Source organism: Chroicocephalus ridibundus, chromosome 5 (assembly GCF_963924245.1).
Source record: "Chroicocephalus ridibundus chromosome 5, bChrRid1.1, whole genome shotgun sequence".
Lineage (NCBI taxonomy): Eukaryota > Metazoa > Chordata > Aves > Charadriiformes > Laridae > Chroicocephalus > Chroicocephalus ridibundus.
In genome coordinates, this window is record NC_086288.1 from 211,945 (window position 1) to 238,088 (window position 26,144).

The window sequence follows — 26,144 nt, forward strand, 5'->3', positions numbered from 1 at the left end:
TGGCGTAAAACTATCTTTTGTATCCAGGCTTGCCTACAGCACAATCAAAAAAAAGCTGATCTGCAGTAAGTAACCAGGCATCGGATCAAACAGGCAGCTTCTCTGAGCTCAGCTGGAAGAAAGCTTCCCAATTCTCAAGCACAAACGTGCTGACAGAAGTCACTGCAGCACATTCCTTTGAACTGCATTAACCAAGTGATGCCCATTTCTTCTCAGGGCAACTTAGACTTATTTTTGGAGGTATGACTAACGTTTAGAAGTTGTCAGTAGGCAGGTACAGCACTCGGTGCCATAGTGAGCAGCGGGGCTGTATCAGCTCCTTAGAGAGCAGCAGAAACAAGGAACAATACACTGCATTTCCGTATTTTCTAACAGCTAAGGTCTTATCTTCACCACGCTGTTTCTCAAGTTGAAACAAAACTGCGAATGTAAAAATCGAAAGATTACCGTCTGAGGCCCGTTGTTTTCTGTGGAATTTGAAACCATCTTTATCAGCGAGTTCCAAGATGGGTCAGCAGCATGAGGCCCATTAAATATAGGGCCTCCAGTACCATCTGCGATGGGGGCTACAGGAGGCATCATTGCATTCCCATACACAGAAAAAGGCATGCCCTTTGGGGGAGGAAAAAGCAAGAATCAGGGTGCGTTCATCAACACTGCTACTATTGCACACACAGAATGACAAAAGGGGATTCACGTTAAAGAAACTAAACTCTCAGTCTTAAAGCAGCAAAGAAACACCTGAATTTAAGAAAAACCCTTCTATGCGTGTATTTATTACATTGCAGACAAGGTATTTTTGATTAGATCTGGGCTTCTGCAGTACCGTGAAGGCTAGTTAACCTTTCAGCTCCCACACGCACAGTGAAAGATACCTTCGTGTTGTTCACCTGCCCCACGCGCCGACATGGCAATCGGGCGGCACCGCGCATAGCAAGTCCAAGAAGGTTATTACCCCGACTTTTGGGAAGTCCATGTATCCTGCAGGAACGGGCTGATGGAATGTACCGGAAGGCGTTACGATTCCCGTGCTGTCTCTCTCCATGGCTTGGTGCGAGAACACCCCTGGGTCCGACATGGGCCTGTGGATCATGTGGCTCCCCATCCCGCTGTGACACCAATCCACTTTATCTAACAGCACAGACGACACAGCAACAGCATTACAACTGCTAATCATCCCTTTTCCAGCCTGTTTGCATGCTGTAATGTTTCTACAAGTGACATTTGCTCAGCTTGCTGTTCCTGTGCATCTACCGGCATTAAAACCTCGGGGCGTGCGGGACGGAGAGCATCAGGAATGGCACCTGCACATAAAGTCACCCGCCGGCAGAAACCCCAAGCCAGTGCAAGGAGTTTTGAGCAGTTATATGCAACCCAAGCACCACCTCTGCAGTATTCCTTCATTTGAAAGGGAAAGCTGGCATTTGTGCTAATTTTTCCTCCTCCAAAAACCTAAATCCCGTGTGCGTTTGGTGCTGTGAAAGGGATATGTATGCTTATGTACCCTATGAAGACTATTTGCTCCTGTTCATTACCATTCCTTCAAGAATTATTTAATGAACTAAGACACAGAGAAGTACTTTTGACAAGCAAAACCAGAAAATGACCAGCTGGAGACATGTGCTCATGTTCTAATTACATGAATTCATTAGAGGCAGCTTGGTATTGTTATTACAGTCCAAACCTCAGACACCCAGAAAGCCAGTTTTTCAAAATAAAACATAAGGAAATTATATTAGGAGGGGCAGAGAGGAATACAGAAACATTTCATAAGCCATCCTAAAACCCAACAAGGGAAGAGCCAATCCCGTTCTGAATGAAATAGGAAGAAAGCAGCATTCTGAAAGCCAAGGCAGACATAAAGGGCAACTTTTACACCTAGACAACGCAAATAAAACCACTCAATTTCTAAAGCCTTAATGATGAATAGCCTCTTGCTATGGGGAAAAGATCACTAGTGAAGTGAAAAAGGTTTGGATACATCCTATCTGGTTTATATTTGGGGAAAACCACCCCATGACAGCATACTCATCGCATGCCAAGCATGTAGACAGTCAGCCTATTAAAACCCTAAGCGGTCTGGATTCCTCACTCAAGCAGTGGAACACGTTGCTCAGAGAGGCTGAGCACTTGCCATCCTCTGAGGTTCTCAAGATCAGACTGGATAAAGCCCTGAGCAACCCCATCTGACCTCACAGCAAATCCCATTTTGTGCAGGAGGCGGACATGACCTCCAGAGGTACCATCCAACGGGATCTCACCATTCCCTCCCCCTCAACCCGAGGATAAAAACAAAAACAAAACAAACAAACAAATGAAAATCCCCAAAAACACTGGGAAAAGAAATTCATCCAAGATTCCTGAAGCACTTGCTGAGAAAAGCTGTCCCATCAGTAACTTGAGTTTTTAATGAATTATGAAATACTGAATTCAAGGTGACTACAGGAGAACCAAGAGCCTTGTGTTAGTAAAATGCAAATGGTATGACTAGAAAGAACAAAGAAAACTCAAAAGAAACAAAAATTTCTTGCTTCAAGTAACAAATCTTCGCAGCCTGAGGTTTTCCAAGACCTTGTTAAATCACAATTAAGTGGACAAGAGGGCAAAGAGAAGTCCCTGCTCCAACTCCTTCCCCAATAGCACTCCTACGTTTTGAGGCATTCGCTTTGGCATCCTCCTTCAGCTCCAAAGGCAAGTTAGGAAAACTCAACATCGTGGTCAATTGCAAGCACAGGGACATCTATTAACACCACGTACCTTGATTGCCACCTATACCTTCAAAGGACCAGATCCCACTATGTCCCACCGGAGCAGCTAGGTTGCTCCCAATAACAGATGGGGTAGAAGTTCCAGTTTGTCTAATACGTGCAGACCGTTCAGTCCCAATTGGAACAGGAACTTTTCTGTCCTGAGAAACAGTACTGGGTTTTTCTGATCCCAAGGACACGGCTGAAGGGGTGGGAGATGGTGCTCGTACTCCAGAAGACACCGACTGAGCAGGAGACTCTGCGAGAAGAGCAACGAGAGCACTTAGTAACGGCAGCCACGTCCTCTCAAGTCACCACCAACCATCCTTTAATGCCCAGCCATACATCAAACAAGTGAAAACGGGTAGTTTACTGCCAGATTCATATAGCAAACATTTCAGCATCATTTTAACAGTTTTACTTTCAGACCAGGGAGACGTTCACCATCGATTTAGTCTCTTATGTAAAATGATTATCATGCCCCATCAGCTCAGCTACTGGACACACACCACAACCGATGACAACAGACGGTTCAAAATCTTAACTAAGCATTGCTGTGTATCAGCAATAGCCTATTTGAGCATTATATGCAAAAGCATAGCTGAAATAAACCCATGTTGTTGTTGGGTTGGGTAGTATTTGGGTTTTTGTTGTTTTATTTTTTTCTTTAATCCTGATTTGTTCTATGTGGGGGTTTTTTTGTGGCTTTTGTTTGTCATTATTTTTGCCAGTGAGACAGACTAACTTGCTCCCTGAATAAACCAGCACTCAACAGTTTAGTTGTTTCCTGTCCAAAAAAACTCTGCTACACAGCCAAAACTGCAGGGCTAAACGTGGAGGAAGGTACCAGAACTTGCCCTAAGCGTTTTCTCCCAAAACACAGGACACAGTTCTAAGGACATCAGAAAAACTATGCCATCGCCACTGTCGAGCTAGCTTTAGTAAAACATCATTACAAGGTTTACACAACTCACACTTGGAGTATAACCTTCACAAACCAAAAAAACCCAAGCTTTTCTTTGCAAAATGACTAAAAGAACATGACATACGTTCACAAGCCAAAGTTAACTGCAGCAAGAATAAGGAACTCCGCAACAGCATGACCTTACCTGGTAAAAAACCCACACCAGGTATCCGAACTTGCACAAGAAAATTTAATCTCAAAAATCTGGGATTGCATAAAGGTTTAAAACATATCTAAAAACCTGATGTTTACAACACAGCAAACTAGAAAAGCCTACCTAAAATAGGCAGCGCACGAGGCCAGTGTATTGTACAATAGCTTCTCAACTCCTTTCCCACTGAGTAGAACTCACCATTTGATGCTGATGAACATGGAGGCAATAAACTGAGTGGGGAAAAATGCTGTCTGTTGAAACTAGCAGCTGCGGGTGCTCCGCCAAGAGGTGTCCCCGGCGCGTACATCTGACCTCCGGAGAGGTTGGAGGCGAAGTTACCCAGGTGTGTAGAAGAGGGTGTTACAGAAGCGTAGGGTGAATCCATACTGACAATACCTAGGAGAGAAATCGGCACAAGTCACTCCCAGCACTCCAAGATCTCTGTGAAGAGGTCGCCCGATTCAGGGAAATAATCGAGGAGGAAGGAAAACTTTTATCCAATCAATTGTTGGTGCGTGGGGGGTGCTACTATTTCCCCAAGAGAACTGGGAGCCTTCAGCTTCATACTCTGCGAGTTTTAACAGTATGTGGCAGTTGTGCTGGGTATGTAAATCAAGAATGACTCTTAGGTTATCACACAGGTACCTTAAATTCAAAGAAATTTAGGGAATATAATCCATGTTCTGATATAACTGGACATTGGAAAAGTAACTGAGCATTTTATTAACCCGCAATTGAAGTTTTGTAGGTTTAGAAAGCATCACTTTGCACCAAGAATGGTGGAAATAATACTGAAGATCTGAGGACTTTCTCCTTTCATTTTTTATTTTACAGATTGTCTTTATACACGATCAACACTGAAATGTTTTTTTCCCAATCCAGGCATACTTTTTAACTTGCTTAAGAAAATGATATTTTATTAAGACCAGGTGGCACTGATTAGCCCAGATATTCAAAATACAAGAATTACTACCCTTGGAATGTTCTCCTCAATGAAGACAGGGAAAAAATAAAGTGTTAGGATTTTAAGTTTCAAAGACTATTAAGGAAGCTTGTTACCACCCACCTGCTGTGGCACTTGCATCTTTCTCCTGCTCATAAAGCACGTGACAGAAGAGTTAAATTTATGATTTCACTGCGATAGGCAGTGCAGAGCGTGCCAAAATCAAAACACTAAGAAGTGTATTAAGTTGACAAAATTCACAGAGTGCCTCAAAATCTACTCAAAATAATGATATCCACAAAATATGAAAAAACTAGCTGAATTATCTTTTAATTCATAAACCTAAGCTACGTAAACAACTCAGGGCTCCTACCAAAACAAGCACAGCTGGTACAAACTCTGTGTGTACTTTCTGGAGGCTACATAACAAGTTCTATGACAACTCCTCAGCCTCTGTCTGCGCAGAGGGCTGAACAACTCCCAACAGAACTCAGGAAGTCAATCAAATTAAGTTTTTTGATCAAGTTTAGTAGTTAAGAGAACACCCCTCTTACTACAAGTTCACATCAAAACACACATTTTTGTATCTTCCTAACACTTTGAAGATGCTGCGTATTTCTCTGCAGCCTCAGGCCAAGCAGCAGGTTATCACCAACTGGAATAGCTGTTAGCTGGTGGTAGGGAAGGGAGGTGGAAACAGCAATCAAGTGTTTCCCTATCTCAGCTATCACAAAAGAGTAGACTGGAATGCCAAAAAGAATGTCTCGGCTCGACTTTTATGAAGTTCATCAGCTGCAAAATCGTTACTGGATTTGACAGGTGGCACTTAAAAGGAAACTGAACTCAACTTTGCTTACAGAATCAACAATAAAATCCATTACAGCGCCCTTTCGTTGCAGGGCAGACAGCGATTTACTATAAGTGGTCACAAAAGCTGAGGCGGAAAGTGTTACATGTTCAAAATAAAAACATGAGGTGGATATTTAAGAATATTTTTAAGGTATGAAGGCAAAACAGGGACTTACCTGAGGGACTTGGAGCTGGCCTCTGTAACGGTGGCCTAAAACCCGGGGCTTTGGAAGTATCAGACTGATGTAAAGGATCTGAATTTGGCAAAAATGAAGACTTTCCTGATAGCATAGATTCCGGTGTTGTCTGCGATGAAACGACGGAACCACCCCAGAAGGCATGAGCAGACGTAGGACTGTTTTCAAACAACGTACTAAAGGGCCCAAAGGGTAAAGTAGCACTGAAATTGTTACCCATGGGCTTGTTTGCTGGATGGGCTGAATTCTGAGAAGCACTTTGTGTACTTAAGGTAGAAGGAAGCTGCACCGAAGAAGGAACACTGTGAGGCCTTTTGATGTGGTTAACATTGAGGACTGCGACAGAAGAATTCTGCACAGGAGCCGGATTCTTATGGACGCTACCGGTTCCGTGGACAGGTGGTCTGATGGCCGGGGTTTCCATCTTGGCTGCGGGCTGAGAAGACCCCATGGATGTCTGAGACATGGGATAGGTCATCGGGGCATTTGTTGGACCTGCCACAGGAGCAGCTGAGCTCGTCGCCGCTAAATTTGGAGGCACGACCATTCGAGGATCTGGTGCAGGAACCTGAGGTTGCTGAAGTGGGGGTCGTGCCTCTTGCAGAGGAGCTCCCGGGGGCTGCTGATGAGCAGGGTGCGCGGATGAGCTGCCGGTACCAGAACTGGGCTGCCTACTGCTGGTTGAGCTGCTCGTTTCCACTGCTGGCGGGCTACCCGCTTCCGGATCAGATGAAGGTGCACCTTTATTTGGAGAGGTTGCTACGCAGTCGGATGGACTGCTCCTGGAAACACCCGCTGGCTGCGCAGGAGGCGAAGGAGATGACGGGGAAGATGCAGGGTAGTGTTCTTTGGCAGTAGGAATTGGATACGTGGCATTTGTAGGCGCTGTGCTCGTGTTGCTCGCCGTGGTTGTCACCGTGGTCGTTGTGGCGTTTGATGTCTTCACCACTGTGACGAAAAGCTGTCTTCTGACCGAAGGTGAACTTGGACTGCCGTTTGCAGAAGAACCAGGCACAGTAGAAGCCACTGAACTTGTTGTAGCTGTTGGACTAGTTGTCAAAGAACTGGCTGAATTCACCTGAGAACCGCTGCTGTTCTGACTGTTATGGCGAGGCACCATGTGAGGTTTCGGTGAGTTGGTAGCTCTTGCGGGGCTCAAGGGCCTAACAGGAAACGGACCCCACGTGGACTGAGCCGGTGGGAAAGTACCTCCGAAGTGTGTCATGGGCAACCGAGGCGGACGGATCTGCTGGAAAGTCTGAGCAGCGAGTAAAGCGTGTGCAAACTGCGGAGGAGGATATGCTAATGGAAGAGAGACTTGGAAACCAGGCCGCACGTTGTTCACTGGGTTCTTAATGGTTTTGTGAGTGGACGCTGAAGAAATTGCAGGCACGGTGAGCGCGGAGGCAGTTTGAGATGTCGACGAAGCAGCTACGGTGGTCACTTTGATGCCCACGAGAGAACTGTTAGCAGCTGTAGTGGTGGCAGGTGTTGATGACCCTATTTTGGAGTTTGCAGATGAACTTTTCAAACGGTTCTTTGGAATAAGTTCATCAATTTCTTTATCGGGATCCTTAATCAGAGCATTGATCAACTGCGTGGCCTGTCTCGTTGATTCTGTGCCACCCCTATAAAATTGAAGGGAAAAGGGAAAGTGCATCTAAAGCATTTACACGCGTAATAGCAAAGTACCTCCAACGCACGATCCAGCCCGCCATCCGTCATACTAACACAGACAGAAGAATAACTCTCTGTATGACAACTGAGCTTGGTACACTCTTGCTGCCAATAATTATTTAAGAAGCTCAAGTTGAAAACTTTCAACTCCCAAAGAACCCAAATGGTTAAAATGTTTACCTCCCCAAATACACTACATATCTAGCCACGTCTAAACAACTCTGAACACAGAATCCTAACGTTTATGCTGCACCGTATCTCAAATCATCTTTTGTACACACGTGCTGGTACAGACTAGCAGTTGTTCTTGGTTTCCCCACCCCATTCATCTCCCCTGCCTCAAAGAACCGACTGTATCAACGTGATCTTTCATGGGACGATGAGGTCAAGCCTTTTCATTTTTCTATACAGGAAGGTGTTCCACAATGAGAGAATCCCCATCGGAACGAGCAAATCAAGCAGCCAGCTTACCTTATTGTTATTATTCTATCTCCAGTTTTGTCCTTCTGTTTGTCAATGTCTATGTGCGCTCCCGTGCACTCACGGATCGCGTTGATGTTACATCCGCCTCTGCCAATGACTCTGGAAATTACAGTTGATGGAACAGAAACCTTCTTGGATCTATACAAAAAAGAAACAGTCTTAACTGGGAAACACTTCTATGGCGTGATGCGGTGAGCAGATGGGGCAAAACAATGTTAGAATGCACAAGTCAACCAATGTAGCAGTAATTTTGTGAAATCTATCAGGTCCGCTAAGAAACTGGTGATTCAGTAACTCCAGAGCAGGTACAATAGACAAAACATTCTGAAAAAGGACATCAACGAGGGTACTCCAGGGAATATTTTGCTTACCTTCTCACAACTTCCTTCCAGCCTTCTTCCCTTTTCTGACCACGTTTAGGACTAGCAATGGTTAGCTTTCCATTTGGAGAAGAAAGGGGAGAAGGACCGGACTTTGTGCAAGTAGACAAGGAATTACTCGTCACTTCACTTATAACTTCAGACAACCTTTGAAAGAAATTAAATGCTGTCATTATGCAGTCAAAAAAAAAGGAAAGGATGGATTGTATTTCCCCAATTCTCCAGCCCCCCCCAAGAATTTTTCTGTTTTAGCACCAATGCGCTATCTTATTAAGAAGCTGCTTGAATTGAGATGCTTACGTCTCAAAATACTCCAACAATTCTGTAATTCCAGATCCAAGATGATGGTTCTTGCTTCCAAACCTACTACTAAGCTGAAGTTCATACTGCAACAATATTTACGCTCCTCAAACACACTACAGCAAGGACATAATGCCTCGTCCACTTCCGAACAACTGATTTAAGAATGCAAGTCCATGATGACAGAGGTACAGCGCTCACACCTAGGGCAACAACCACCTTAAAGCGGCATTCACAGTCGCAGCAACTTACTTTATGGATGATTTGCCAGTGACTGCTTTCCTCTCATCCTTTGGACAAGTGACAAGAACCGATGGCTGCTTTTTGTTGCTCTGTGTGTTAGTAACGGCTGTGGAAGAATGATTGTCACTTTTGTGGCTGCTGTTGCTATTGCTGCTTTCGTCGCTACAGCTGGAAATCCTCATATTGTCACTATCACCACTTTCACTAGTACTGCTGCTCTTCGATTCACCATTCACTTTCTCTGGCTGGCTATAGGAAATCGGGAGCTGATCATCAAATATAATCTGAACGTTGTCAGGGGTTACTTTGTTTTTCCTGTTTTTCCTTTTGGAGCTTGTCGTGGTGATGGTATTATTCCTCTTCCCATGGGAACCTGCTAGCGTTGTCCACGTTGCAGATATACCTATGGTGGTTGTAGTGGTAGCACTGGGAGGCTCCATGGGGACCTCCGGATCATCTGATGGAAGAGTGAAAAAGGAGTGCGAATTTAGCTGGCTTGAGGAAGCTTGTGCGGACATCTGTAAAACTATTATATATGTCATACCCTGGAGCCTCTCCCCTCGTTTATCCTAACTCGTATAGAATTTCCTTCTTCTCTTGCAACAAACGCAGTAGCAATTTAACAAACGGGAAACTCAATTCAGGCATGGGAAGACAGACAGTAATTAGGGGACATAAACTAGCGTATGAAACAACATAAAAAAATTGTCACGTCTTTTCTTTCCGCATCTAGGAGTGAAGGAATGATCAGTGAAAAGCATTTCTCAGTACAGCACATAACACTTATTGCCCGAGACAGCCCGAGACACAAAAGAGCCAGGTTTCGCTGGGGAAGAAGAGAACACTAGGTATTTGGAATTTCCTTATCACCATATTTTTCAGCTAATCATTATCATCATTCTGTTTGTTAGCTAAAAAAAATAAAATAATAAAAGTTGACCTGGTATTAAAAGTATTGGGGCCCGGAAGAAGGAGAAAAAAAAACACCAACACCAAGCCAACACCATCCCCACGGTGAAGTTAACCCACAACTCTCACTGAAGCTGCTGGCACCAGTTACTTGCCCCAGCAAGACACTGAAAAAGCCATCACACTAATCCACAGGCTTAATGGAAAAGGTAAACCAAAGGCCACAAGAAAGCTTGTCTTCAAATTGTGACAAGAAAAGCGATTTTTTAATACTGGGTGTAAAAATCAAGGCCTTGTTGCAAAATTAAGGCAACTATTTTAAATCACCTTCAGCTTTTAGCTTCTCTTTCTCCTGAGCAGCTTGAAGTTCAAAATTCTCTTTATTTTTTGCTTCTATTTCTTCTAGCTTTCGTCTTTGTTCTTCTTTTTTCTTCCTCCTTTTCTCCTTTCTTTTCTCTCTTTTGGCAGCCAAAGCCAGTCTCCTGCTCTCTTCCCTCAGCTGCAAGTCAAGCACGTGCAACAGTATCACAAGGTGTCCCATGCATTTCAAGGAATGCAAATATTTCTTAGGAGGCTGAATTTGCATTTTAGACTAATGTATTTACATTACAGAGGCTAAATTCTCTACAATCCATACTTTTATGTATTTACTTGTTCCAAGTAGATTGTTCACTGACTTTAACGGAAGGTTAGCGTACAAACAGAGGACAGACACCCTATAAACTTAAGTCAGAGTTTTCCAAGATGGATTTTCAGGATTCTTCATGTCACGCTGCGAGTCTCAGCGGTACAGTCCTAACAACACTCACCTCCCTCTCAAAGATTAGAACGTGGAATGGTTTCAGCGAGCCTGAATATAAAGCACACGCTCATTTGACGCCATACTTGTACTTCGACTTTTCCATTAGATTTCTGCTACAGTACTATGGTTTCTAGTAACATTATTAGTATATTTTTTTTAATATTTAAGACACAAAACAGGTTTTAGACCTAAAATCCATACCAGTGGACTGGAAAATGACCACCTATCACGCACTTGACAAAAAAATTACACTCAGAAGTCTTTCTTTTGGTACAGTATTATTCCAGAGGAAATAGTTATATCGGAGTTTCTTGGTCCAATTTCTGAGTAATAGTCAAAGTAAAGTTCAAAGATTACCTGAACAACAAGATGCTCAGCTCTAGACACTCTAGTTACGGTAATTACACATACTCCTATACTTTAATATGCAATTTCACCAACCCTATAGTCTCGAAGGAACGTGAAATCGGGATTTTATCAAATAAATATTCACAGCTCCAAACTCTTTCAACTTGCCTTCTCCAAGTCCAGTTCCTCTAAAAGAATGCTTGCATTTTTGTTGGCCTCAGCAGCCTGTCTATCTTTGGCTTGAACAATTGACTCCATACACAGGTGGCACTTCTTCAGCATCTCCTACAGCGATAAAGTAAGCGATAAGTGACAAAAATGATAAAGTAGCTTTTACCCTTTTCATCTGGACTGAAGATAAAACCAAACAACACTGAACCTCCACAAGGAAGAGCAGCAGTCCACTTAATATGCTGCAAGAAACCACTTCACTGTCAATTATGTTTTGTATTTTCTTTCTTTTTTTACAAAGTTAAGAAACTTCATACTTAGGCTCACACACACTCTTGTAAGTTCATCCTGTGACCTCCACCCCACTGCAAAAGCCATCGTAAACTCAGCCCAAACTCGCTCAACAGGGGGAAGGTGGAGCAGAGTGAGGTGGCGACTGGGAGAACGCTTGAAAATAAGCACAGATAATCAATAACACCACCTTTACTAGTTTTCTCACAGCACCGAGGAGCACAAAGTTACTGTAGCTGCGTGTTCCCATTTTTTGCAATGTTTTTTCTGAAAAATTCCAACGGGACTCATCCTTTGGCTGTAATCTGGAGTGCCAGGAAGCTAAACACCATTCATAACCTTGACTCTAAATCTGAGTCACAGCACCATTCCTTCTCAAATATTTTTATTCTTACAATCTTACCTTATCAGTAATTGTTGCTATGTATCTCATGCATTCCGAGTCTGATGGAAACTGGTTTACTTCTTTCACTAGGTAACGCACCACTTTTACATGACCCTGGAAAAAAAATTTCAAGGACGACATTTTATATCAGGCCAGCTGCTTCTGGTTTGATAAGGAACACTTCAGTCCAAGCGCTCGTTGCAAAATATTTACTTCCAACTCCTTCAAATGATGCTCTCAACATGTACTTTTTTTTTTTTTTAATCTTTATCACCTCTTGAACTAGCAAGGGATGTTTCTTCACATGTATGCTGGAAGAGAAGGCAAGCAATTGCAGTAGTGGTTGTCAAGCCACCCTTACTCCAGCCGCACTGTCACATACTCCTGCCTTTTATTTTGGTAGTTTTCAAATGCCCAGCTCTGGCAACTGAAGAGGATCCTACAGTCATTTGCAATTTTTCCAGTACTGCAGCACTTGAACTACGCTTCCTTCCTAAGAACAATTATCTCTAGAGTTAGATCAGGCTAAACCACACTTTTTTTTTGGTGAAAGTGCTCATCTTCTCTTGCGTAAGAAGCCAAACCGATTTCCCCTGAGTTCTACCACGCATTCCTCCTCTCTGCACAAACACACTGCAACTTTCACCCCTGGACAGACCCAGGAGAACCCACCTCAGCAAAGTGCCTATAAAGCAAATTTCTACTAGAATTTAACACAGCTATTATACAGGTGACACACATACCTATTTTTGAAGATTCAATGCCAAGCATTAAAATTAACAGTTAATTAACAGTTATAATTTTAAATACATAGTTTCTGTCAGCTACGTTCCATATATAGGAACTATGTAGGGATGATCGAGACAATACCAGCTAAGACCAAAGGTGAACTTGGTATTTTACCTTTCGAAAGGCTGCCATAAGAGGAGTTATCTTCCTGTTATCAGCAGCATCCACATCAGCTCCAGCTTGAACTAGCAGTTGGACAACATCTAGGTGCCCTCCGTTCGCTGCCAGCCACAGCGGAGTATTCCCCTTCTTGTTACGCACATCAATGTGAGCTCCTCTACAAAAACAAACACCTTCAATCAAAACTCTGAACCAGCTTTTTCATTTCATGTATCAACTGGACAGGCAACACAAGGGCAATAGGGTAAAATTCAATACTCATTTTCACATTAAACATAAGCAGCCATAGAGTGCTTCAGTTCACAATATTATTGTTTCTTCTGATGCTGCCAAAAGCTTCAACTCAGCCTAAAAACATATTTTAATACCCTAATTCCTGCTGTTTGTCAGCTGTCTCTGAAGCTTCTCTAATTACTTCATTAACTCCATCCATCAGTATGCTTCATTAGTTTACTCGCAACCACTTAGGACATTTGAAGTGCAAGCCAACAACCAGCGCTACTACTTGGAAAATGACATATCCAAAAGCTACCCAGGAAACGCGATTACATTGAACATGCATCGTGATCAATGTCAAAAAAACCCCAAGAAATCATTACACATATATTTTGTGCACATCATCTGTTGTTTAAGGACTTAAGACTACCGTCTGAAATAGCTCCATGTCATCATTATGACTACCACATAAAATTGTTTATTTCTAACATTCAGTGGGACAGGAAAAACTGATTTAGTCTGTTTGGGCAAAAGCAAGCACTCTAACACCAAATAGAACTTTGTTTGATCACTTTTGATAAATAAAAACACGTATTAATGACCAACTGACACAGAACCTTTCCCTATTCCTATCCTGTAGCGTATACTGGGAAATACTCCTGTATATTGGGAAAGATCAGTCTAAGTAAGGCCATATTTAAGATGCTTTCCTTCAAGCAGCACACTTGCAAATACAGTACCTGCTAATGAGAAGCTCACAGAATTTGTAGTGCCCTTTGTCTGCTGCAATGGTTAAAGCCGTGTCTCTCGAGGAAGGGACCGGAGGAGCGTTGACATCTGCACCTTTGTCCAGCAGAACTCTGCCCACTTCTGCATAGCCACCAGAAGCTGCTTCCATCAACGGTGTGAGACCAGTCTAAGGCAAGCAAGCGGGGAAAACGAGCAATGAGTTGGGGGTGAGAGGTGTGTTTCACTCGAGCAAGGATTTATTTCAGCTTCTAGAAACATATTTCTAGTCCTGGTGTGCAGATTCCAATTGTCACCTGGTCAGTTCCTAACAGCTTAGCAACATTTTTAAGGCTAGCTCATCTTCAGTCAGCTCTTAGAGCTCGATTCAAAGGGGATTCAAAGCCCACTGCTCTCAATTTCTCTGAAGATTAATTAAGGTTTCAGAAGACACACTTGTCTTCTGATCAACAGCGTAACTCACAAAATACTAGCCCTTAAGTGCAGTCATTATTTTTCTTTACAATGTATGGTTCAGTTCGGCTAACCGAACTGGGGAAGTCAACTTGCACAAAAGGCAAGAAAATCATCAGACGACCACAGAAAAGCGATGACTAACAGTGTCTCTTCTGGGAGACTTGCTGAGCTCTTTGCTCCTTACCTTAGCTCTGTGCTCTACGTTAGCTTTTCTGTCAAGCAGCAGGCTGACCACCTCGGTCCTCCCCTGGAAACACGCCAGAGTCAGCGCCGTGTTCCTGTTGGTCTCTATCTGGGCATTTATATCGGAGCCCATGTCCAGTAACAGCTTGACGGCAGCAGTGTGCCCATTCATGGCTGCCAGCATTAAGGGAGAAATGCCCAATTTGCTACCAGTTCTGAAAGAGAAAAAGGAAAAAAAAAACCCACTCTGTAAACCACAATCACACCTCCGAAATGACTTTAACAAGGCCAGTGAAGGCAGAGTACTTATCTAAGACCAAAAAATCAGCCACGCAGCAACTATTAAGGAAACTACAAAAGGTTCTCCACAGCAGCAGTGCTTAGGCAAATATTCCTACCCAGAGGTACTATGCTTGTTACCTCTTAATTGCTGTAAATTTGAAGACATCTCCTACAAGGAGCTCAACTTTTCCTTCGACTTTTCGTTTGGCTTGTGCGGGGCACAGCTGAGCTATTTTCTACCTCCCAATGGATGCAAAAGCATTACATGCATGCACACGCACAGAGAAAAAGCTTTCCTTCAACTACACAGGGAAAACAAAGGGATAAACACACACATGCTTTCTTCGTGTAACCCAGCACTAATTTCAATCAGCAGGCCAATCAGACAAAAAGAAAGATTTAGATCTTTGACAAAGAAGACTGATCCTATGCTACGGGAAAGAAATGAACAAAATACAGAGAGGGAGATGGAAATTAAAAGAGCATTAGAAATGTGCAGTCAAAACCTTTGGTGTCTTACTTAAGGGGAGAAGAAGCCTACTACAAATTAAACAATACATTGCTTGTGATCACGTAAGAGAAGTAAGGTTTTGCTCACATAGTTGTCAAGAAGTCCTTCTCGAAAGGGTAAAAAGTAAGAATACTACAGAAACCATTAGAGAAGGGGTGAAAAGGGAACTTGCCTGGAATTTATTTCTGCCCCAGCATTTAGCAGAATCTTGATAATGTTCACGTAGCCACCAGAAGCGGCGAGGCTTAAAGGTGTGTAATCAGAAACATTCCTGTGCTCTTTGTTTGCCCCTCGAGCTAGCAGCAACTCCACCACCTGCAGTGTTTTAAGAAATAACATCTGGTTTTCTCCTGAACTTGCAAATCTGTCCCGAGCAAATATTTTTGAAGCCTAAATATACCGTTGACACCTTCCAACACTCAAAGAGATTTTACTCCGTTGCTTCCCTATAATCCTCGCCCCGTCAACAGATGAGGCTGCAGCCTCATGTTTCAGAGCCACTGTAAAGTTTCCTTTAAAAAAAAAAATCAATCAAGAGTGCTCATTAGTATGCTTAAACCATTCATACCTAATTGGATAATATAGCGAGAAAAACTGTAGATTCCGTTTGAATACAGTATACAAAGTACTCTTGCTTTTTGCCCTCACCCATTTTAGCGCCTAGTTCACTATCGAGTTAAAAAACTCATCCTCAAACCAAAGCTGTGGAGCAAACAAGAAAGCAGTTGCATGTTTTATCTTATGTTCTCTACTCACACCCCTACAGCAAGCGGAGTGGAGATCATACGCAGACCTCTCATGCAAGAGCCATTAAAAAAATTAACATCTCCATCCCTTGTTCTTCTATGTACATTAACAAAAACAAGTACTGCTGTCATTATTCCTTCCTTACAGATTCATTCACAACCCATACAATTCATAGCTCCCCACTTTCCAGATGAAGCTTACATTCCGTAATGCAGAAGACTTGACAAGAAACTGAACTATCTAGCAACATAAAATGAACACTGATGCAAAAACCTGCTGTGTTATCTCCAGTGCAATGCTTCATTTGCTCCGCTTTCAGCTTCTAAGCATAAAACTTCTTTAGATTAGACCTGCACAACTGAAGCGAAGGGCTTTTCAATCAGATGTTTTCCTGTGAAAAATAGTGCCAAATAGAGAAACTGGGGCGGGAGGGCATCCCAGCATCACCTCCTCTGCCCAGAGTCGGGTGCTTTCCCATCTTCTCTCCCAAATACACGATGCGTTCCTCCAAGAACTACCGCTTGAGAAACACAGCTCAATCACGTCTCTGCCAAGGCAAGCATAAATTCACCTTTGCTGCCTGAGGCTGCTGTCCAGAACAGCTGCTATGAGAGACAGAGTAAAAAGCAGGCTGTTCCCTTCACCAGAGCACAGGTCAGTGTCCCCGCAGCCAAATCCCAACCTCCGAGAGCTTCTCCAGGGCACTGAAAACAGGCCAGGAGAGCTTCAAGTTTTCAGGAAGATTTTGTCTAGGGAAGGCATCACCATTTAAACGCCATGGGAGCACTGTTAAGACAGCCTGCAGAAGTAGGAGAGGCATCTCCCTAATTTCCAGATGGCCACAGCGGAAGGTAATCCCGCACCAGGTCACACAGCTTCTACTGGGGCTTTCGCAATCCACGTAGTAGAAGCTTTAACAGAATTTAGATTTGTAACAACTATTAGAAAAAACAAACAAATCAAGACGCAGATTATATAATGAAGTCACAAAATATAGTATTTCCCATAACATAAAAAAAAACAACTTCCCCTACATTCACTTTTGATCAATCATCTGAAAAACGTTTTTGTGTATTTTTAATCAGAGATGCTGAAGTTTCTGCTGTGCTCCAATATCCCACAGCTTAGACAGAATCCATTAGAAAACCCTCTCGGCTCATATGTGGAACTGATTTGTGTTTAACTCTGGCTTCTGAACAAGAACACTCCTTGCATTCACTTTCATATCTGTATCTAATTATGCTGGTAAAAGCCCCATAATGAGCCCCTAATGATTACAGGCATGAGGTTATCCATGCAGCACTGGTCCACCTTTTAAAAAGAGAAGCAGCAATCTACAGGAGACACGCCGCAATATGTAGCTTAAAAAACGTGAAGCTCTCTGCATCCTTTTTAAAACACAGCATCCTGAAACAGAATGGTGAATTAAGGTACTGTGGCTTTCCTGGAACATTCGTTAGTGTAATCTACACACTGCTTTTGAAGAGTTCAGTTTTGCTTTACCTCTTGTCTCCCTCCTGAACAAGCCAAAGACAAGGGAGTGTCCTTGGTTCTCTCAGACTGGGCTTCAATATCAGCTCCATTATCCAGTAAGATTTCAACAACACCCACGTGGCCGGCTGTAGCAGCCAAAATAAGCGGAGTAAACCCTGAAATGAAAAAGGATGTCTGAAGAGCCCACATTTATAGCTTAAGTGACATCAGTTAAACCACCAGAAAAGCAAGCCTAAAAGCTTCCCATAAGGACTAGGCTTATTGTGTATTTCTTTAGCATGACACACTGGAAAAGCAGGGTCTGTGTTGCCAGGGAGCTACCGACCTTTCTTGTCCCGGTGTTCAATATTAGCTCCTCTCTCTAGCAGAGTTTGTACTAGTTCTTCGTGGCCACCAGCACAAGCAAGTGTCAACGCGGTGTCGTGATTACTCTCAGTCTAAAGGAAACAGACATCATATACACAACAAGATAAATATTTCCTTTTTCAAGCACAACCCTGTTATATCACCTATTAGCCCAAGTACAACTACACCTGTGAAAAATTAAAAACTTCTACAAGCTTAAGGCATGTCTGCTGATTACCTCACAGTTCTCCTTCATGTTTAAGTTCATCACAGGATTCTACTTCTCAACTCAGCTCTGCCAGGAGATTTGAGAACAACCCCTGACAAGAACTGAGATCCTTCAAGAACTGGGATTTCACCTGTGCTTTGCTAACTAGATCAACTTCTTTACCACTGCCTGACTAATATAATGAAGATAAGAATTCTATCTTTAACTCTTAACCCTCCGGTTAAACCAAAGAGGGAAAGATTCTGCAATCTCACCACTACTGTTGCTGAAGCCTCCAAACAGCAGAAATCAGCTACAGTCAGCCCACAAACACAGTAATGGAAAAGAAAAAACAAACAAAAACATAGAGAAGTCTTAGAGCTTACGCTCTGCTGGGAAGTTTTTCCCCCCCTTGGAGCACCCATACACTGTCTCCCCACGTGAGCATTTCCAGCAGCAGCCAGCTCTCGGTAACGGCGCAGAGCCCGTATCACCCTTGATTCTGCCCACCGAACACCTGCAACGCAGCAACCTGCATTTCATCCCTCAGTGCTGCCAGGGCCCACGTAAACCACCACCACCCTATTGGAAAGAGCAACTGAGAGTCTCACAGGACTGTTAGATACAGCACAGGGACTGACTAAAGCAACATCTCTCTCCTTAAACAATAACAGACACCAAAACAACAGAAACACCCAAACCCCACAAACCCACACTTCCTAGCTACTGTGAGAATTCAGTTTCAGTTTACTCTGTTACAAGACAGGGTAGCTGGCAACTTATCATAGCCATGATCTGCCCTGGTGTCTACCCGCTAACGTCAAGGCCCATCAGGTTATGGCGAGCGCTCCTGGACACAGTCACGGCAGAGACCAAGCCCAGTGTCACGAGAAGCTGAAGTAGCCAAGATTGGTTTTCCAGAGGTTTCTCACCCCTTCTCCACAATCTCATGCCTTTCCTTTTCTCCACACTGCCCACACCTTATCCAGGTTACGTATAGTCCAGAGCTATGTGTATACATATGCTACTTAGCATATGCACCCTGGTCTTTTGACAGCCAGCTAGCTGCAACTCAACATAAAGTAGCCCTTTTTAAAATTACTTTCAATACAGAAATGCCTTTTTGTTAGTGGAAATGAGAGCTTGCGTTATTTCCTCTTGTTGAAAAAGTTACAGAAATCATTAGTTTCCGCACTTTAATACTTCTGTCAAGCTGGGTGATCACTGGCCAATGAATTCAAGCACAACCAGAAAAAACAGTGTGCAACATTTTAAGGCTTATTTTTGTCTTAGGATATCAGCCCAGAAAAATATTTCATGTCTGTCCGAAGACAACTTCACTGTTTCTCATAATCTCTCCGACAACAAAGGAATAAGAAATGCAAGTGTTTAGTCATTCACAGGCCTTCTCTTTTGTTCAGCGAGAGCACAGAGCAAAGCGGGTTGCAACTCTCTGGGGAGCTGCAGAGGCTTTCTAAAAGCAGCAAATCAAGTCTCTAGACCCCAATTCATGACACAACAGAGCTGTTTACGGGCGTTGAATTATTCAGGATGAAGCAGCAAAATAGCTTCAGGCATCCGCGGCGCAGCGACAAGCACGGGCTCACCTGGGCATCGATATCTATAGCAGGGTAGATGGGGAGCATGGCTGAAGGAGAAATGATAGGGCTCGGAGTTGGCGTCTGAGGCTGGGAGACAGAAGTTGCAATGCTGTGGGTAGGAGTGTTTGACATTGCAGATGCTCTTCCGCTCACTGCTGTTGAACAGAATGATCACACTTAGTAACAGCAAAACACTTCGCTTCCTAAGTTTAATGTGACAATTACTGGATGGTGGGACAGAACGCCCACCAACAGACAGAACTCCCGAAAAACTTCATTTTCCACAAATATGTATTTTCTACACATTTGACCCAACCTTTGAACCTTTAACTCTTTGAATTATTAACTGTGAAAAAGGTTAAGCGTGTTCAAGCAAAGAAATAGGTAAGCATCAGATTGGCATGTTTTCCGGAAGCCCACCACACAAAAGTTGTTTTGTTTTGTTTTTTAACCCAAGATGTCTCCCATAACAAGTTAGCCATGATTTGGCCCAGGAGTTCCATACCTTTAGAAGGACTGCAGAACAAGTCCAATCGATGGGTAGCTACGTAATTTTTCTTACAACAGTTTAAAGAAGACTCTCGTACACAAGTCTGTCCAACCTTGACCCCCCGCCCCCCGGCCCCTACAAACACAACAGAAAAGCAACAGTGCTGGTGTCAGGATGCTCACATGGCGGAATTGCTTGAAACCAGAGAAGTGGAAGCTTCTTAACAGCCATTTTGCAGAAACCTTGGTCACGGTTGTTAGGATAAGCGGAAGGTAATACCATTTTACAGTTCATGACAATGGATTGACACAACACAAAATAGCACCGACTGCCACACTGCCTCGAAATTCATTTCATACATATCACGTTTAGAAGTACAGAGCAAACTTGAATCCTAAACTGCCTTCGGGGGAAATCTCCCATTTTCCTACTTTTTGGGGATTTTTTCGCCTTAAAATAACTTAGTTGTTGTCTCCCTGCCTTTTCTCCAGGTCTTTCCCAGGTGTGCTGAGCAAAGGAGAAAGGGAAGAACCGTTCACTTCTCCTGGCAAGGGGACAAGAGCACCTTTAACTGCAAAAGGAAAGAAAAGTAGTTTCCACATATTGTCAGTGTTCACCTAATACACACCACACCACCGAGTAGCCTTATCAAAAGAATGTCCCTTTATCCCCAACTTTTAAATGCCTATTCGTTTGTCAAACGGTTTAATAATCAGCCGTGTCCCTAACTGCCAGCCATTGATAATTAGCTCCCATACTTAATCGGAAGTGATAAGTTTTTCAACAGATGCCACAAAAATTGTATCCCAACATGCTAATGGGCGTACTCCCCCCCGCTGCAAGAGTGCTATGTTTTTCCTCCATTGCTAATTTAATTTCTAGACTTCCTACACCAAATCCCAAAGAAGCTAATAAGTGTCACCGAGAGAAACAAAGAACTCCCAACTTACGACACAAAAAGTCTGATTAACCTTATATTTAAGAGTAAATCAAGATCCAAACTCCCTTGATCTTTACATCAGAGTGCCTTTCCAAAACCCTTCTCGTCTTGCGAGACAAACCACGCTAGGTATGGATTAAAGGAAACATACAGAAGCTAAGTCAAAGCATTCTGACCCAAAGTCAAAACCCTCTGGCCTAAGGGAGTTCTGTTCCGAGGAGAACTAACCAAAGATCATAACCAAATATCATTCCGTGCAGCATCTAATTTAAACTCATCTCATTCCTTATTCTGATTGTAAATTACAGATATAACCTAAAACCACAACTTCAAATGGGTTTCATATAGAAGGATATGAAGTTGTCTGTTTCCACTCCCGCTCTTCTCTTTACATACATGCTCATAACATGCAATTTTGAAAAACTAGCACATTTACCTTCTTTCTATAAGTTCAAAAAGGAAGTTAAAGCAGCATAAAACAGTAATGGAATTATAAAGGATGATGATTCTTGACTCTCACATCGAGTCCAAAATAACCCAGCAAGGATGGTAAAATGGACTGGAAGCTAACCAAATACGCTTAACTCGGATGATGTAAAAGCACGATCATCAAATAATCCAACATGTGAAAAGTTAACCCTGCGGCAGTAGCACATGGATTTTAAACCGTTGCTAACAATTACTGCTGTAGTCCCAAGAAGGGGGCTTGGGAGTATCTCTAGATTACAGAAAGCACTATTAAATTTGTTAGACTTAAAAAAAAAAAAACATCCCACACAAACCAAGACAGTTAGGAAGGTCTCAATTCAGTTAGATTCTATTTTTTATACCAACCGTGTTGCACTGAGGGGGGAAAAAAAAGAAAAAGAGACATGTTTAAAAGCCAACACCCCTCTTCCCACAAGGAAGAAAACGTTTATTGTACAACCCATGGATGAATGGTTTTATGCACGCAGGTGGAGAGGAACAGGCATGTTAACTTACAGTTCTCACACTAAATATATTTCAGGAGTGCTTCAGCAATAATAAATGTACAAAATATAGTTCATATCCCTACAGCACATTTCACTGAGACAAGATATTTATTTTTATGGATAATGACTTGGATTGTATTTATTTCCTGTGCAGAGTTCAAATTTAATGGACATGCCAAGGGCAATGAATAGAATCTTTATGGTGTCCAAACAAAATATATTAAAAGTTTTCAATAAGCCAGGAGGTTTTCACAACAGTCTCGAGCCCTGAAAAGAGTAACCCGCTACCTCGATCATCCAATCTAAATGGACTGATGGGCAAAGGTTTACCTTTCCCCTCTCCCCTCCATCTACTCTAACAGACAGTGGCAAAATTGAACTACAGGTCTGTACTTCAACACCGAAATGTCATTACTTCATGCCTGGGATAATGAAGTCTACTGGAACAGACTAATTAGAATGAAGCTATTAGAATATTTTAGTATATACCTGCCTTGGTTGGGGACCAGGTAGCAGTCTTAATCACATTAGGAAACAAGGTCAAGCTTCTTTGTGGGAATCTGTCACTCCAAGCTCCGTTTGAACACTCCAGCCAAAGGCTTTTGTGGTTGCTTGGATGTTAGACAACCTGGTTTGTGCTTACTGCTATTACAACCGTAGCTGCTCTTCGTATTGATTTCTTTCTGGACATCTCCACTTTCTCTTAGCTTAAATAAATAAATAAAAGACATCCTCACAGCTGCTAATTTCTCCCCCAAGCCCAACCATCTCACCATCCAGAGAAGCATTTGGCCTTACAAATGCAGCCCCGCTACCAGGGGAGGAAAGAAAACAGCCAAGATGACAAATTAAAAAGCCTGAAAAATAGCACAAGATACTTAACATTTAAGCCAATGGGATTTTTTCTTTCCTGATCTACATCCTAAATCAAAAGGCATGTCTGGAAAAAAGGCTGACATTTTGAAAAGGAACACAGGGTTGTTTGCACTGTTCAAGTTTGCCGCTTCCCCTAATACTTCGTATTTTCACTAAGTGCAAGACCTTAAGTGAAACAAAGCACCCTTATAATCCCATTTCATCTTTATGTCGACCATTAAGTTTCCTTCTAGTGTTGTCAGGGTGCGGGCACAGCATTGCTCTTACACATTTATTTCTGACCTGCTGTAACGTCAACAGTAGACGTATTAAAAAACAAATCTGTTTCACTTTACATTGCAATAAGTCAAGATGAGGGACTGGAAAAAAGACTTATAAGAAATACATTAGATACCTCCACTTTTTTCCAGCTAATTTCAAGCCAACTCAATAGGCTTGTTCCAGTTCTTGTCTTCTTGTTCTTGTGTTGTCCTCTGCCCCCCATTTCTCTGTACCCTCTTAAGCTATTAAAAGCTGTGTTCCTGCCACACATGCTTAAAATCAACAGAGAACACTTCAGATGCGTAACATGCCGTGAATTACCAGAGTCAAAGTTATGTTCTGAATTGCAATACAAACACAGGGCATGGCTTCTGTGCATTAACAGCCCTGAATATTCCAAGGACAAAGCTCTCAATGCATTTACCACCCATTTGCAAGAACAATTGCAACCAACTGTAGTTAGAGCAGTGCAGAAAAGTTTCATCCTCACTTCTCTGCGGCTCCTGCGCAGGTCCCAAGTGGGACAGAACCTCCTGGATTTTCTGCGATATGGGCGCCCTACAGTTATTTTTTCAGTATTGAGTTTCTGTGAAGAACTTAGTCAATGCCTGTTCTTTCTTATGTATTAATTTAGACAGTTACAGTTCAAACTGGCTCATCCCACAAGGTAGCTTCCAGAAACTCGGCTTACCAAGTGCTTCAAGATTCCTGAAGCTCTTTGTGAGGCTCTGTTACTGGACATAAAAGTTTGCAACTGAAAACAGGGATATAATTTTTTCTTTATGTCCTTAACACACCATTTCACATATGCAATGTTAAATTGTTAATGTTGTTTTCATTCTAGAGTTACATAACTAACCCTAAAAATGCATCTATTCCCTGGCCTCGCAGCAAGCACAGCGCCTGTCCCACGCCTGAAGCTGAAGAGCCGAGCTTCTGCTTGTCAGCAGCTCCAGCGGGACCACACAGGAGACCCAAGTTATAACAGAAAGATTATTTACTACTTTTCCAACTTACTCTACTTTTTTCTTAAAAAAAAAAACCACAAACAAAACCCCAAACCCCTTAATTTTGTACATTTTCTCCCTGTGTTCCCAGGCAAATGGTGTAAGGCTCTGATAACACCAATTAGCTTCTCTATCAGCGAGGGATCCTGCTCTGAGGTCCCAGAGCTGACCCAGCAGCACCACTTGACCTCCACAGCAATCCCCATGTCTTGTCCTCGCCTCTGACACACCAGCACTCGCACACCTGGCCTTGTCTTAAACAACTACTTAAAGTGGGAAAATTAAACTCATTGTTTGCCACTAATTAAGCACCGAGGTAAACCTTAGATAAAGTTTGCACAGTCAAGGTGAAGCTTTGGTTTTGTCACCAGTGCTGCAAGCCACAGCTCTGTTATGGAACTAAACTCATCTCGGGAAGAGATTTAAATCCATGGGAATACTCCAGAGGGTTCCTATTAAAGCAATACACAAAGCTACTGATAAAAGATTTAGCTGCTGCTTAAGTGTTTTGTGTTACCTTATGCCCATTTCACCTCCACGCTAAATTCTGCTATGTGGATTCAAGCTGGCACTTAGGTTTTATGCTCAGCTCTGTGTCTGCTCCCGCTTAGAAAAAACCCTAAACCCAGCCACTGCACAGAAAAGTAAAGATGGAATTGCATCCGTACAGCTTTTAACTGATTTGCTACAAATGCCTCCTAGAGCCCAACTCAGATCTCATTCCCAGCCACACATGTGCATGCATTACTGACACCTGGGACCATGTCGCACAAAAACAGTCACTCAAATGCACTTGGAAATCCCTGACCTTTCCAAAAAGGCACACTGAGCACTTGGGAACACGGCAGATGCCCTGAAATCACAGATTCTCAAGATGTTATATGCAGTTAAACACATAACAAGTGTCGTAACTCAAATTTTGGGTTATCTTTAAATGCAAGTGAAGCGCGCTGCACAGATTCCTCCTACGTAGCCAAGAACTGTGATTATTCCATCTCTTCCATTGAGCAGCTGGTATTGGGATGGATCCCAGCAGCTCCACTTGAGACAAATCTTCACTACCGATGCATGTAGTTTTATCTACTTTTTCATGCATCGAGTTTGTTTTTTATCCACTGTCAGCTTCCAATCTCTATGTCCAGGCTACGGCTCTCTCACACCAGATACCCAGAAAAGAATCTCTGTAGCTCCTATAAGCTTCCGTGACCTTTAACAAGGCTTCACCTGAACATCAGGTTACTTATCAGGTACTTAATTTTGGAAGTATTTTAAACAATCACCACCTGTTATTTTTAGCCATTACCATACCTTCTATTCATTCTGTACCATTATTGTACTCCAGTAAGTATCTCTTGCAGTATATGCGGGACCTTCTCCGAGACCTGTCCTTTCTCCAGCACACACACCTCATCCTGACACCTTATACCAAGTGGACTCGTCAAAACAGACAGCACTTTGAACAACGAAAGTACATCAGCTCCATCAAGAGCACCTCAGCAAATTCTCATCAAGTGACATGATTTTTTTTAATACTATTTCCTAACGGTTAATCTGTATTCAGCTAAGTAGTCAAAATGAGCGTTTCAGCGACTACTTACACGGAGAGAGTATTAAGTGCAACTGAAGCAGGTGTAAAGGAAAGCAATACTAACAACCCTCATTTGCTATGGTATTTAAAACTTGTTTCATTCTTCTATTTTACTACCTAAAGCCTTGAAGCACTTAACATCACAGGGTAAGGAATTCTCTAAAACAATTAAAAAGAATTTAGTAAGGCTAAATTTGTTTTTCACTGGAAAAGCGTGCACTTTCATGAGTGGACATTTTTGAAAGTCACAGGGTTACCATCTTTTTTTCCAAAGAGAAGTAAAAGCTTCCAATAGGCGGACTATTCAAGGCCAGCTAGAGCAGTTCTCATTCAGAAGACAAGCCTACAAGGTTCCTCACGCACTATGGGCTTGTCGTGGTGCTGTAGTGGCTCTAAGCCTATTGTGAGTGCTCCAAGCCAGGTTTCAGTCAGTTAGTACGAAGTACTGACCGGTAACATGAAGACG

At 42.7% G+C, this 26,144-nt stretch overlaps 1 protein-coding gene across 4 annotated transcripts in view; it reads right to left on the reverse strand.

Moving 5' to 3' along the window:
- ANKRD17 (ankyrin repeat domain 17) overlaps positions 1-26,144 on the reverse strand; it is an 89,894-nt gene that overhangs the window by 3,178 nt on the left and 60,572 nt on the right. For 2 of the 4 annotated variants that reach the window (XM_063335512.1, XM_063335515.1), the window contains exons 16-33: positions 19,549-19,697; positions 17,714-17,825; positions 17,398-17,543; positions 15,320-15,462; positions 14,356-14,569; positions 13,709-13,884; positions 12,747-12,909; positions 11,862-11,957; positions 11,165-11,281; positions 10,174-10,345; positions 8,947-9,394; positions 8,386-8,541; positions 8,003-8,152; positions 5,834-7,482; positions 4,064-4,261; positions 2,758-3,006; positions 956-1,131; positions 448-612 (exon numbers count right to left, since the gene is read on the reverse strand). In XM_063335512.1, coding sequence (XP_063191582.1) covers positions 448-612; positions 956-1,131; positions 2,758-3,006; positions 4,064-4,261; positions 5,834-7,482; positions 8,003-8,152; positions 8,386-8,541; positions 8,947-9,394; positions 10,174-10,345; positions 11,165-11,281; positions 11,862-11,957; positions 12,747-12,909; positions 13,709-13,884; positions 14,356-14,569; positions 15,320-15,462; positions 17,398-17,543; positions 17,714-17,825; positions 19,549-19,697 — 4,679 coding nt within the window. Of the gene's footprint in view, positions 1-447; positions 613-875; positions 1,132-2,757; positions 3,007-4,063; positions 4,262-5,833; positions 7,483-8,002; positions 8,153-8,385; positions 8,542-8,946; positions 9,395-10,173; positions 10,346-11,164; positions 11,282-11,861; positions 11,958-12,746; positions 12,910-13,708; positions 13,885-14,355; positions 14,570-15,319; positions 15,463-17,397; positions 17,544-17,713; positions 17,826-19,548; positions 19,698-26,144 lie in introns of those variants that run through there. The other 2 variants (XM_063335513.1, XM_063335514.1) reach the window with 2 other exon arrangements.